The sequence below is a fragment of the Conger conger genome, chromosome 4 (assembly GCF_963514075.1).
Source record: "Conger conger chromosome 4, fConCon1.1, whole genome shotgun sequence".
NCBI classification, from domain to species: domain Eukaryota; kingdom Metazoa; phylum Chordata; class Actinopteri; order Anguilliformes; family Congridae; genus Conger; species Conger conger.
This window is the reverse complement of record NC_083763.1, coordinates 9,634,570-9,646,028: the sequence shown is the minus strand read 5'-3', so window position 1 is coordinate 9,646,028 and position 11,459 is coordinate 9,634,570. Positions and strand designations below refer to the sequence as shown.

General features: G+C 43.7%; 1 protein-coding gene across 1 annotated transcript; it reads left to right on the top strand.

Annotated features, from left to right (window-relative positions):
* Positions 1–1,814: 1,814 nt before the first annotated feature.
* Positions 1,815–9,342, top strand: tmem161a (transmembrane protein 161A). The gene is made up of 12 exons (XM_061239666.1): positions 1,815–1,936; positions 2,609–2,712; positions 2,820–2,903; positions 3,447–3,544; positions 3,775–3,931; positions 4,695–4,846; positions 5,169–5,229; positions 5,437–5,580; positions 5,900–6,013; positions 6,355–6,529; positions 7,577–7,673; positions 8,154–9,342. The coding sequence occupies exons 1-12, from the start codon at positions 1,934–1,936 to the stop codon at positions 8,447–8,449; spliced, it is 1,485 nt and encodes a 494-aa protein (XP_061095650.1). The 5' UTR covers positions 1,815–1,933; the 3' UTR covers positions 8,450–9,342.
* Positions 9,343–11,459: the final 2,117 nt, after the last annotated feature.

Genomic DNA, 11,459 nt, shown 5'->3' with positions numbered 1-11,459 from the left:
ATGAAAATAATACTGTTTTAGCACCGCTGCTAAGCGCATAATGTGTTACAGTACAGGCATATGTAAGGCTATGATCTCAATGATTAGCATAATGTTCACTCCAGGCTGACTATCGTAAGACTGGTGAACTCCAAGTTGTGTTCAAAGCATGCCAAAGGGAGATTATCGTTAAAAAGACTTCAAACCCACCATTTAGGGCATGATGAGAGACTGCTGTAGACCAAACCTAAGGTAAATGAAGCAGAAAGGGGGCAAATATTAGCCACAAGATGATTCCTTTCTCCCCAACCCTGTCCATAGACAGACGAACAGACAGATCAAAATAGGCAGGCAGAATAAGCCAATGATATATAGACAGACAGACAGACAGAGGGATGGGGAGTCAGATGATAGGTCAGATTACCATTTTCATTGTCTAATGTCTAGGAACAAACATGCTAAATAAAAACATTCAGAACAAAATGGAGGAATGAATGAAAGTCTTTCTGCTGATGAAACTCAGCTGCAAAAGATACTGAGCTACCATAGGGGAGGCCAGCAAGTTTCTCTTAAATCCCTCTGAACTAATAAATATCTAGCAACTGTGTTTGGCTGCTTACTCTGATTATGGAGAATACGGATTGCCTACTTAGCTGCTCATTATGCAGATCTGAATGTATTCAAAATCTCATCGTTTGCACTAAATATTCAATAATAAATATGGAAAAGATAAAAAATAAGACTGGTTGTAAAAATGAGCTCATACTATGTTTAATAATAATAATAATAATAATAATAATAATAATAATAATATATTTTCTGTGGTAAAAGTAATGAAATTCAGTGGTCAAACTTAGCAAATCATTTTGTAATAATAGTAATCACATAAAAAGTAATGTTTTCATTTGTCCTGTCTTGTTTTACTAAAGCAGGACAAGGATTCCTATAGCATATAATAGGCTTCTAGGATTAGAATACTGACGATGAACTCTTTTTTTTGTCAAATAGTGAGGATTATAACTTTAATATGGTGTAGCCTATATACTGATTGCAGATAATGGCTGTGGAGAGCATTTTATATAGATCAAAGTATTGTAAAGTAGTCCTGTTACGGTGGTACAAATGTACATATTACAAAATATTAATATTACAGTGATACACTGAAGGGGCAATTATGTATAAATATGAATATTAGATTGATATTCAAAGATCCATAGACAAGACAAAAAAGTTGTAGGTGAATAATTGATATTAAAAAAAAATTTTTTTTTATCTACAGTTACAAATTAAACATGCATTTCTTCATAACTGCATGTCTGGGTCTCTTTTGCCATTGTAGCTCACTAATGCAACACATATATATTATAAACCTTGTCATATAATTATGTTTATTTTGTTGTTGTTGTTGATTACTTGTCATCTTAATCAGATAAAGTACCCATTGCTTGAAATGGAGTGTATGTAAAACTATTTAGAAATGTCTTACCAGCTGCAATGAATGAGGGTGCAGAATTGCAGTTTGATACAACAGTGAAAATATGCAGTTTGATTGACTGATAGACTTAATCTGTAAACTGGGATAAACCCGCTAAATGCAAGAAGGAGAAATTTACTGGGAATAAAGAAGAACGCCGCGAAATTATTTTCGGTCTAAAAAAGTAAACAAATGAACTTGTTGGAAAAATTGAGAATTTCAACGTTTTCTGCCTGTTTTTTCATAAGGATTATTATAAAGCCCCACCTCATCAACGTCTGGACCAATGAGACAACTGAGAATAGTATGTGTCAACCAATTACAGCGCTACTTATTGCGCGGTTCGGAGACTCTTGTATCTGGCCTGCATTGTATCCATGCCCATTGAAAGTAGTTTCAGCAGTGGAAGATTGAAACCGCACGCATGAAAAAGTGAAGGTTGAGAAGCAAGTAGCTCTAGTCGTGTGTTTAAAAAGAACAATGGTGGGTAAATCTATTTTTTATCTTCCCCCTCCATTAGTTGCACGTTTACGTATGATGAAATATGTAGCTGCCATGTCCGTAAAATTATAAAATGCTAGCTAGCGTAGCTAAGTTAGCTATATGTATTGCTGTAGCCAATCTGCAATGAGGAGCAAGCTAGTCACACTGATAAGTTTGCAAGAGACTAAACTGCAGGTATCCTGCTGTAGCTAAGAGGTTAGTAGTCAGGTTATGTGCGATCCTAGTTAATTTCGTTTATGTAGCCCAGTATTTCAGCATTTACCCGAGATTCCAGTTCATAAGAATGTCAGATTGTTGACCCTATTTTTGACAGATGATCAGCGTACTCCCCTGCTAAAAAAGCTAACTAGCTTGTCTGCAAGGTCAATAAAACTCATTCGAAGCTGAATGATAGGAAGTTGCACTGAGTGCACATCCCTGGCGTTAGTAGAGTGTAACGGCGCAGACACACAATTTAGCCAACACAGTTTATAATGAAGGGCATATAATTGAATGGAAAGTAGCGGCTAGCCCCTCGTTTGATAGGAGCAATGAATAGTACAGTAGCTAAAAGGTTATGAGTATATTCTCGTTGTTGTGACGAGTTTGTTTGTTTGTTGACGCTGGTATGTTCGTTGTGGGAGTATAACGGAACGGTCTGCGGCCCCACAGGCCTTGATGGGTGTGCAGTTGGTGGTCAGTCTACTGGCGGCCAGCATCATGCAGAGAATGGCCCCACACTGTTCGTTTGCCCGCTGGCTCCTCTGCAATGGCAGGTAGGGAAATCTGTGATGCACAACAAAAATCTTTTTGATTTCTAAAGTCCTGAACTTCCAACAGACAGAATGGCCAAATCTTCTGTGGTTTTGTGTTTCTTGTACAGTTTGTTCCGGTTTAAGCACCCTTCAGAAGGAGAGCTGTACGCCCTGGCTGGGAAGCAGGCCCCAAAGACTAGTAGGAGGGACAGGTACGGACAGAGTTTAAAACAAGGGGGAGTGCTTACTTTAACTGTGTCTGCTTGTGAGGCAGTGTAAGGACTGGGATCCAGTGTGTAAGTGGGGTACCATGCTGCTTTGGGTTCTCAAACCTGTTCATTGGCAGTGGAACCAATCATGTTTTTCTTGTGGCTCTTGAAGGTGTTGTCACCATCTTGAGCGGTGTTCAGTATCACTGAATCAGTTTTGCCTCTCTAAACTCTAAACTAAATTTGACCACTGAAGGTCTGCAAAATGAAATGTTGTCAAATTCGACAGCAAATTTGACACAGGCTCGGATTCACTAATGTAATGGGTACATGTGTTCCCTGAGTTTTAAAACCTCACTCCACAACATCTACACAGCACACCTAAAAGGAATGGTGACCTTGTTGATCCAAAGATCTGAGCATGGGAACACGTCCTCTTCTTCTGGCTCACAGTACTGCCATCTTTTGGAGAGGATTCCCATGACCGAAAGCCCAATTTCTGACACCCACCTCCCAACCTTTTTTTTTCTTTTTTTTCTCTTGCAGGCGTCAGAATGGGTCTAGTGACAACAAGCCGCTGACGGTGCCCAGAGACATCGACCTTCATCTGGAAGCTGCTCCAGTTAACGTTATGGATGCCCTCGGTAAATATGTGGATGGTCGGGATTGTAACCCCAAAGCTGTATGTCCGATTTGCGTATCGGGGCCCCACCATTGCCCCCTTAAGCAAGGCACAGCCAGACATATAAATACATTGAATAGTGGACATTGTATGTCCTGTTATATGGAGAAGCTCCCTTAATGTCAACACAAGTCCTTCATGTAAAATGTTATGAATGTTTTTTTATTTGAATTTGTCTCTTTCTGCCGCCAGTCCTGCGTTTCTTCCTGGAGTACCAATGGCTGATTGACTTTGCGCTGTATGCGTTTGGTATCTACATGTTCACTGAGGGGTACTACTGCGTTGTGGATGCCAGCAAAGAGGTCAACATTGGAGCCATCTGGTGTGTGCTGACCATTTTCTTTTGCCTGTATCCTTTATCAGATGAGTTATGCCAACAGTGTAGACCAGTTATGATGTACTGAATATATGCAAATCCTCAGAAGTGCCGTATTTCATGACCCTCACATTGGAATATGTTTTCTCTTATAGTATATTAGACATATTTTGGGGCAGGATAGACAAGGTGTGACATTGCTGCAAATTCATCAGGGTTCATATTCTATTTCCATTTATTCTGTAGGGGCCCTTCTAATGTCCCTGTCTGGAGTGTTGTGGCCCTGTCTGTAGTAACCCTGTCTGTAGTGGCCCTTTTATTGTCCCTGTTTGTAGTGTATTGGCCCTGTCTGTAGTAACCCTGTCTGTAGTGGCCCTTTTATTGTCCCTGTTTGTAGTGCATTGGCCCTGTGTGTAGTGGCCCTTGTATTGGCCCTGTCTGTAGTGTACTGGCCCTGTCTGTAGTTGCCCTGTCTGTTGTCTGTAGTGTCCTGGCCCTGTCTGTATTTGCCCTGTCTGTTGTCTGTAGTGTATTGGCCCTGTCTGTTGTCTGTAGTGTATTGGCCCTGTCTGTAGTGTATTGGCCTGTCTAGTATACTGGCCCTGTCTGTAGTTGCCCTTGTATTGGCCCTGTCTGTAGTTGCCCTTGTATTGGCCCTGTCTGTAGTGTACTGGCCCTGTCTGTAGTTGCCCTTGTATTCACCCTGTCTGTAGTTTATTGGCCCTGTCTGTAGTGTACTGGCCCTGTCTGTAGTGTATTGGCCCTGTCTGTAGTTGCCCTTGACACCCCTCTCCAGGAGGACTCTGCACACGCTGATGAGCCACTACTTCCGCTCGGACGAGGGGGGCGAGCGCTCGGTGTGCCTGGCCTTCGGGTTCCTATCCCTGCTGGTGGCCATGCTGGTCTTGGTGGTCAGAGAGGACTACCTGGAGTTCGGCCTGGAGCCTGGTGAGATGTTCTCTGGCCTGACGCTATCGCCCATCCATGGCATTCATTTTATAGAGTGAACTAGAAATTACAAGGCTGTCTTATGTCTAATACTGTGGTCCTCTCTCCTGGTCCTGGAGAGCCGCAGGGTGTGCCGGTTTTGTGTTTTTGCCTTATTATCAGCAACCAATTCAGACTGAGTAACAACAAAATCCAGCACACCCTGCATCTCTGCGTCTCTGATGTAATGTCCATCACCCTCTATAAATGCAGTCTCTCCTGTTTTTGCCAATTTCAAGGTTTGATATAGCAATGTAGCCCTTTTATTTTCTTTTTTTTTGAGGTTTTGCTAGCCTGTTTGACAACTTGGAGATTTTCGCCAAGCAGCAGGGGTATGAGTGGTCGTGAGTATCTTCCTGGACAACGGAAACCTTTACCAGCATTTTCAAAGCAGTTTAAGTGTCTGAGTGAAATTAAGACTTGAAATATCTGCCTGCTATACTGCTAAGTATGCTTTTCACACCAGTACATAATGGCAATGACTGAACTTGCCTCTTTATGGGAACAGTCCTTGTAAAATCTGCTTGAATGTTGTTTTGGCATTCCTTCAGGGTCCCCATCACCAAGCTGACTGTGAAGTTCGGTTTGGCAGCCTTCTGTGCGTTCATTGGTGCATTGCTTGCATTTCCTGGCCTTCGATTGGCTCAGACTCACTTGGATGCTGTTGAGATGAATACAGGTCGGCCCCTGATACAGTAAGACATCCGTGGCATACGTCTTAACACTGTCCAATAAATCTGTGATATTACATTATTGGCATTTGGCAGACGCTCTTATCCAGAGCGACTTATCCAATGATATACATTACCCGCTCTCATATGCTTGGCCTATTGAACAGTGAAATGAAAACAAGGAAGCATTGCCTGCATATTTAATGTAACCTGAAATTATTTGTAATTGCAGGCAATTAGACCTAAGATATTGAATTTATAACTGGTTTTACTCGCTTGTTTTCATTGTTGTCTGTAAATACTGTCCCTTCCTTGACCTGACCCCCTCTTCCTCCTCTCCCAGAATCCTCCTGCACCTGAGCTTCCTGTCTCCGTTGGTGGTGCTGGTGCTGTGGATTAAGCCCATCGCCCGTGACTTCCTGGGGAACGCTCCGATGGGGAAGAGCACCGTCACGCTGTGAGCACGCTCCCCCGCCGCCGTCTGCGGTTCTGCCGTCTGCGACGCACCGTAATCACTCTCACCGCTGTCTTCTCACGGTATCAATACGCTTTTACATTTCAGGCCCTTAGCGGCTGTTCCGGAGCGACTTAAGGCTCACACCTTAAGAGTCTATTATAAGAATGATAACTATAGCAATAACCATACATATGCTGTAATGAATAGACACTGACAGCAGATCAAAATCCATCCGAATGAACAGGGCATTACATTCAAAATGGAACGGAATGGAGAACGTCTGATCTTAAAGGTGGTTTTGTACCTTGTGCCCACGCCCGTCTCCGCCCTGCCCTGCTCAGGATCTCCAGCTCGGTGTTCAGCTCGGTGCGTCTGTGGACCGTGGTGGCGCTCTGCTTCCTGCGCCTGGCGCTCACCCGCTACCACCTGCAGGCCTACCTCCACCTGGCGCCCAAGTGGGTGGAGCAGATGAAGAGGGAGGCGGGGCGCATCGCTGCCGTGGACATCCAGAGAAAGGTGAGGTTCCGCCGAACAGCCCAGGAGCTGGAGAAGGGCCGTAAGGTTGTGTGGCTGGCGGAGAACCTGACCGTTTCCTGGCCAATCCTTTTTCACTAGCCCTGTGTAAGATTACATTACATTACATTATTGGCATTTGGCAGACGCTCTTATCCAGAGCGACGTACAGTTGATTAGACTCAGCAGGAGACAATCCTCCCCTGGAGCAATGCAGGGTTAAGGGCCTTGCTCAAGGGCCCAGCGGCTGTGCGGATCTTATTGTGGCTACACCGGGATTAGAACCCCTGACCTTGCGTGTCCCAGTCCCAGTCCTTTACCTTAACCTTAACCTTAACCACTACGCTACAGGCATAACATCACAGATATGTAATTAGAATGTTCTTAGCTGAACATTCTAATGCTGATGTAACAATCACCACGGATAACTGAAAGCAGTGGAGTTCTAGAACACTGACACTGGAAAAACGACAAAAAAAAAAAACTATTCTTCAAAGGGTTAAAGACTCTGTATTCTAGAACTCCATTGCTTTCAGGTATCAGGATTGATTTGTGACCTCACCATTAGAATGTTCAGCTAACAACATTCTAATCACATGTGCGATCTCACACCTTAAAGGGTTAAAGGCCACTACTGAATGAGCTGCCTGTTGGTGACCAAACGCTCCGCCCGAGCTGCGATGCAGTGGCCAAGTGATAATCTGCAGCCTCCTCTGTTGATTTTGAAGTGCAGATTCTAACTAGTGAGCCAATCAGAGCAGGAGAGTACAACTTCAGGACCACTTCAGCTTCCCCTTTGAGTAAACATTGTAGTGGAACGGGAATAGGCAAAAAGAAATTAAGGAAAGCTTAAGATGGGGGGTATTCTAGGACTCATCCAAAGCAAATACACAGGGCTTCCTGTGGATTGTGATTATAAATGTGGGATGTCGGGTGGTGTGTGCAGTGCTTAACCGTGAGCGCAGAGGCTCCTCTCCAGGCTCCGGTAAGTGGGAGATCTGAAGAGCTTGTGGGACCAGAGTTTTAACGGTTCCTCTCCTGTGGCTCCAGGTGACCCGAGTGTTCTGCTACCTCACCGTAGTGACGCTGCAGTACCTCACCCCCATTCTGCTCATCCTCTTCTCAACGCTGGCTCTCAAGTCTCTGGGTAAGACGTCTCCCAGCAAAGGGGGGCCAGGGGGTGTATCATGATGCAGGGTTACTGAGTTAGCTCGATTAAGTTCGGAGTAAAACTCAGAACAGCTGTTTTTACTTCAGTCCATGTTCCAGGTTTGGAAGGGTTCCGGGTTTTACTCTGTGAACCTCCCTGTTCTTATTGGAGGAACTACAATTGAACCAGTCGTATTAATCTCAACTATTGTCTCGATGGGTCTTTTATTTACATGCTTGGATTTTGTGCCCAAAACCCTTCTAACAGCCACAAAGTGCTGCATTACCAGTTCTCCATTACATTAGTCATTTAGCACTCTTATCGTTGAGTGACTAACACAGCTTTTACATAGTTTTTTCATTTTTCTATAAAAGTATATGCTACACTGCCACCCCAACAGATATCATCTTTCAGTTCTGTTGCGCGTGTAAGTTTCGGTCTCTGACGGCGTCCATTTTGTTGTGGTCGGTGTCACAGGAGACTTCTCCTGGGGCCTGGTCCCAGACTCCCCCGGGGTGACCCCGGCGGTGGTGCTGCCCCCCGCGGGCCCTGCCGTGGTCGGGCTGGAGGACGAGGACGAGGGCGAGGACCTGGAGGAGGACGTGCAGGCCACGGTGACGCATCTGATGGAGGCCTTCGCCGCCCTGCGGGCTGTCCTCACCCCCATCTTCTTCAGGGGCGTCCTGGCCTTCTTCACCTGGTGGGTGGCGGCCTGCCAGGTCATCAGCAGCCTGTTCGGGGTCTACTTCCACCAGTACCTGATGCAGAACTGAGCTCCAGGCCTGTGCTTGTGTAACTCCCTCCCCCCTCGTCTATGTGCTGCTCAGGGCCCCAAGGTGAACCAACGTGCAGTTCTCCACAATGCTGCAACTGAAATCGCTCGTTTTGCTTTGGACGCGCCGAACGGGAAAGCAAAGGCTCACCCTTCGCCTGTTTTTGGCCGAGTCGGTCAGAGAATACACGGCCTCACAGACTGTGGAGGTGTTGCCGCATGCGCATTAGGGTATACTGTAGGCTTTTAACGGTTCCGTTCAGTTTCCGAATCCGAGGCAGTTTGTTACGATTTCAACGCGCGCTTTATTTAAATTTTGTCATGATGTGAAACTGTCCGGTGAGCTACGTCATGGTTTTTAAGTTGTTTTGTGATCATGGAGGTATAATTATTGGGTTCTTCTGATGTCTTAATTGAGCGACGTACAGTAACAAAGTGCCTGAAAACTCAGGGATTTCCGAGATAAAATGTTTTTTTTTTTTTTTTTTTTTGGGAACAGGTGTGTGTGGCAGTTTAACAGATGATTTAGGAAAATTATATACAAATAATTTCAGTGACTGAACTGTTCTTCACATTTCATGATCTACCTTTGTGTTAATTTAGTCCTTTTCACTTCGCCCATTTAAACGATTGTAGAAATGACATATTTGGGATTTATCCTTTGCCTTCAGTTTTACTGATTGTTTTATCAAAGACAACGTTTTTCATCGTAAATCATGGCTGTAAGATGACACATACTTGCCAATCATTTAATTGTTCTAAAAAGAATTTAATGAAGTAAGAAATATTTATTTTAACTGAGCGCATGGACTGCATGGTGTGAATGAACTTCAATACTTGTAGTTTTAATATGATTATGTGGTTTGAAGAGAATAAAAGTATTTAATATTTGTAGTTTTCTGTCATTTTGGATGACACACACACAAACAAAAATCATTGAGTATTATTCTCCCCCAAGTGCATGTGTGCTATGCCGTTTTTGTGTGTTTATAGTGTCTTTCTATGAAAGTGCCTATGAACATTTTGGTTGAGACCATAGCAGACAAAACTGCAGGGGATCAGACGTGAAGTTCAGCAGAACATCAGACCGCTAAGAGCAGACATGCATGTCAATGACTTGTCTAGCCACCCAGAAATGAGCCACTGGCGAGCCGTAGTCTGGTGTGTCTCTTTGGCTAGCTGACAGCGCTAATGCGTGAGACTGTGGCTTCACCTTCAGAGTCTATTATCGTTTAATTAGCCCTAAACAGCTTGCGTGATTTCACATCTTCCACAACTAAAAGAGAGCTTTCAAGCTGTGCTGTACCGTATTTGCAGTCTTTTTCAGATATGGCGATGTTCAGAAGCATTTTTTTTCAACACTTATTTTGCCTTCACAAATCAAGTAGGATAAATTAGCGAAAAGATCACAATCCATCAATATGGCGAATTAATAGGCCTACTACAACAGTCTTATAAACGTGAAGTTAGAATAACGGATAAATAAACCTGCGTTCCTAAAGATGTAATACTGTTCACATGCTGGCATGAGAGAGGACGTCTCCCACCGTAGCCCGGCAACACATCCGTGCCGGCGCTTGGCCGAGCCCCACGGGGCATTTGTCTGAAACCTGACATGATTTATTCCTGATATTATTTGATTTCCACGGCGAATGAAAATAGACAAAGGCTCTGAATCGAGGGTGGTGTGGTCACTTTACTGTGTGTTTTATGAGTGGGGTGAGGTAGGATAGGATTCCTTGGAAGCTATTAACGTCAAGCATTGAAAAAAAGCCAGAGGGATGACTTATTGACGAGCGTAGACTTTCGTAACGTCCAAAAGATGACAACGAAATTCGTCAACGAAATAACTTATAAGTGTTTGTTTTGTAATATATGAATTTATATTCATCCTTCACTTACAATTATTTAATTTAATTTCAAATGGAATATGATAGATGATACTTTTTGATAAATGATTTAAGGCGAAAAGATAAATATCGTTAAGGCATTCCTGTTACACTACCCTAGTTACTGTAACTGGCGAGAACAATCTAGAACGGGCAGGGAAGTGAAGGTTTCCTCTGGGGACCAGAAGGGCTCGAGCCACAGGAAGGTCATTTGACCTCCCTGACCTCTGTGGTCAGTGTCAGGAAGTGGCTCAGAATGGTGGTGAACTGTGGAGCACCACTTTGTCTCAATTGACAACTTACTACTCGCTCTGAATGCTTCTGGTCAAGTTCATTGGCATTTACATTGAGTCTGTGGGGCTGTGTTAACTGAAGTCACTCCTTACCAGGAAACATTTTTTGTGTAAACCTAATTCTCATCGTTTTTATCAGCCTAACAGTGATATACTGTATAAAGAGAAAATAGTTTCACCAACGTGCAACCTTGTTTTTTGGGTTCAGTACTTGTAATATAAAAATGTACAGCTCCATATTTTGATATTTGTTATTTTCAGGTGAATTTCCACCCGCTCATTTAAATGTCATACAAAGCCCAGCACTGCAATGCACCACAATTTCCATGTAGTGTCAGTAATGAATGCCCTTAGTAAACATGTGCAAGACTCGCATCACCCTGCGCCCAGTGTTCTCACCCTCCCCGTAATGTTAATTTCCTTCATTAAAATATCTCTCACGTCAGGCTAAAATCTTGATCATGCCAGCAGTTTCTCCCAACAACTGGGTAGCCATTTCCAGACTACGTAAAGCCGGTGGTACACATAAATAAACAACCACACAATGCGTCCTGCAGGGGATTATCAGACAAAAAAAGCGCCGTCAGACAACATTATCTGCCGAGATGTGAGAACAATGACACGGTTTACATAAAAGAGGGTCACTTTCTTGGGTTAGAGAGCAATTGGGATTTTTTTCTTAGCGTGGGAGCCGCATGAATTTCATGTTATTAAGATGCTACAGCTTTTTAACAACGACGGGGAAACAGCTGTTCTGAATACCGTGGCTTCTTTTCGGGTGCATTTACACCCCTCCCAGTCATACACGTTTCATTGCCCCACCTTCTCT

What these genes read in the sequence shown, in the direction of transcription:
- tmem161a (XM_061239666.1), top strand. An exon ending in AAGACTAGTAGGAGGGACAG is followed by an intron (nt 2,904 to 3,446) that starts GTACGGACAGAG and finishes TTTCTCTTGCAG; the next exon opens with GCGTCAGAATGGGTCTAGTG. An exon ending in CAGCAGGGGTATGAGTGGTC is followed by an intron (nt 5,230 to 5,436) that starts GTGAGTATCTTC and finishes GCATTCCTTCAG; the next exon opens with GGTCCCCATCACCAAGCTGA.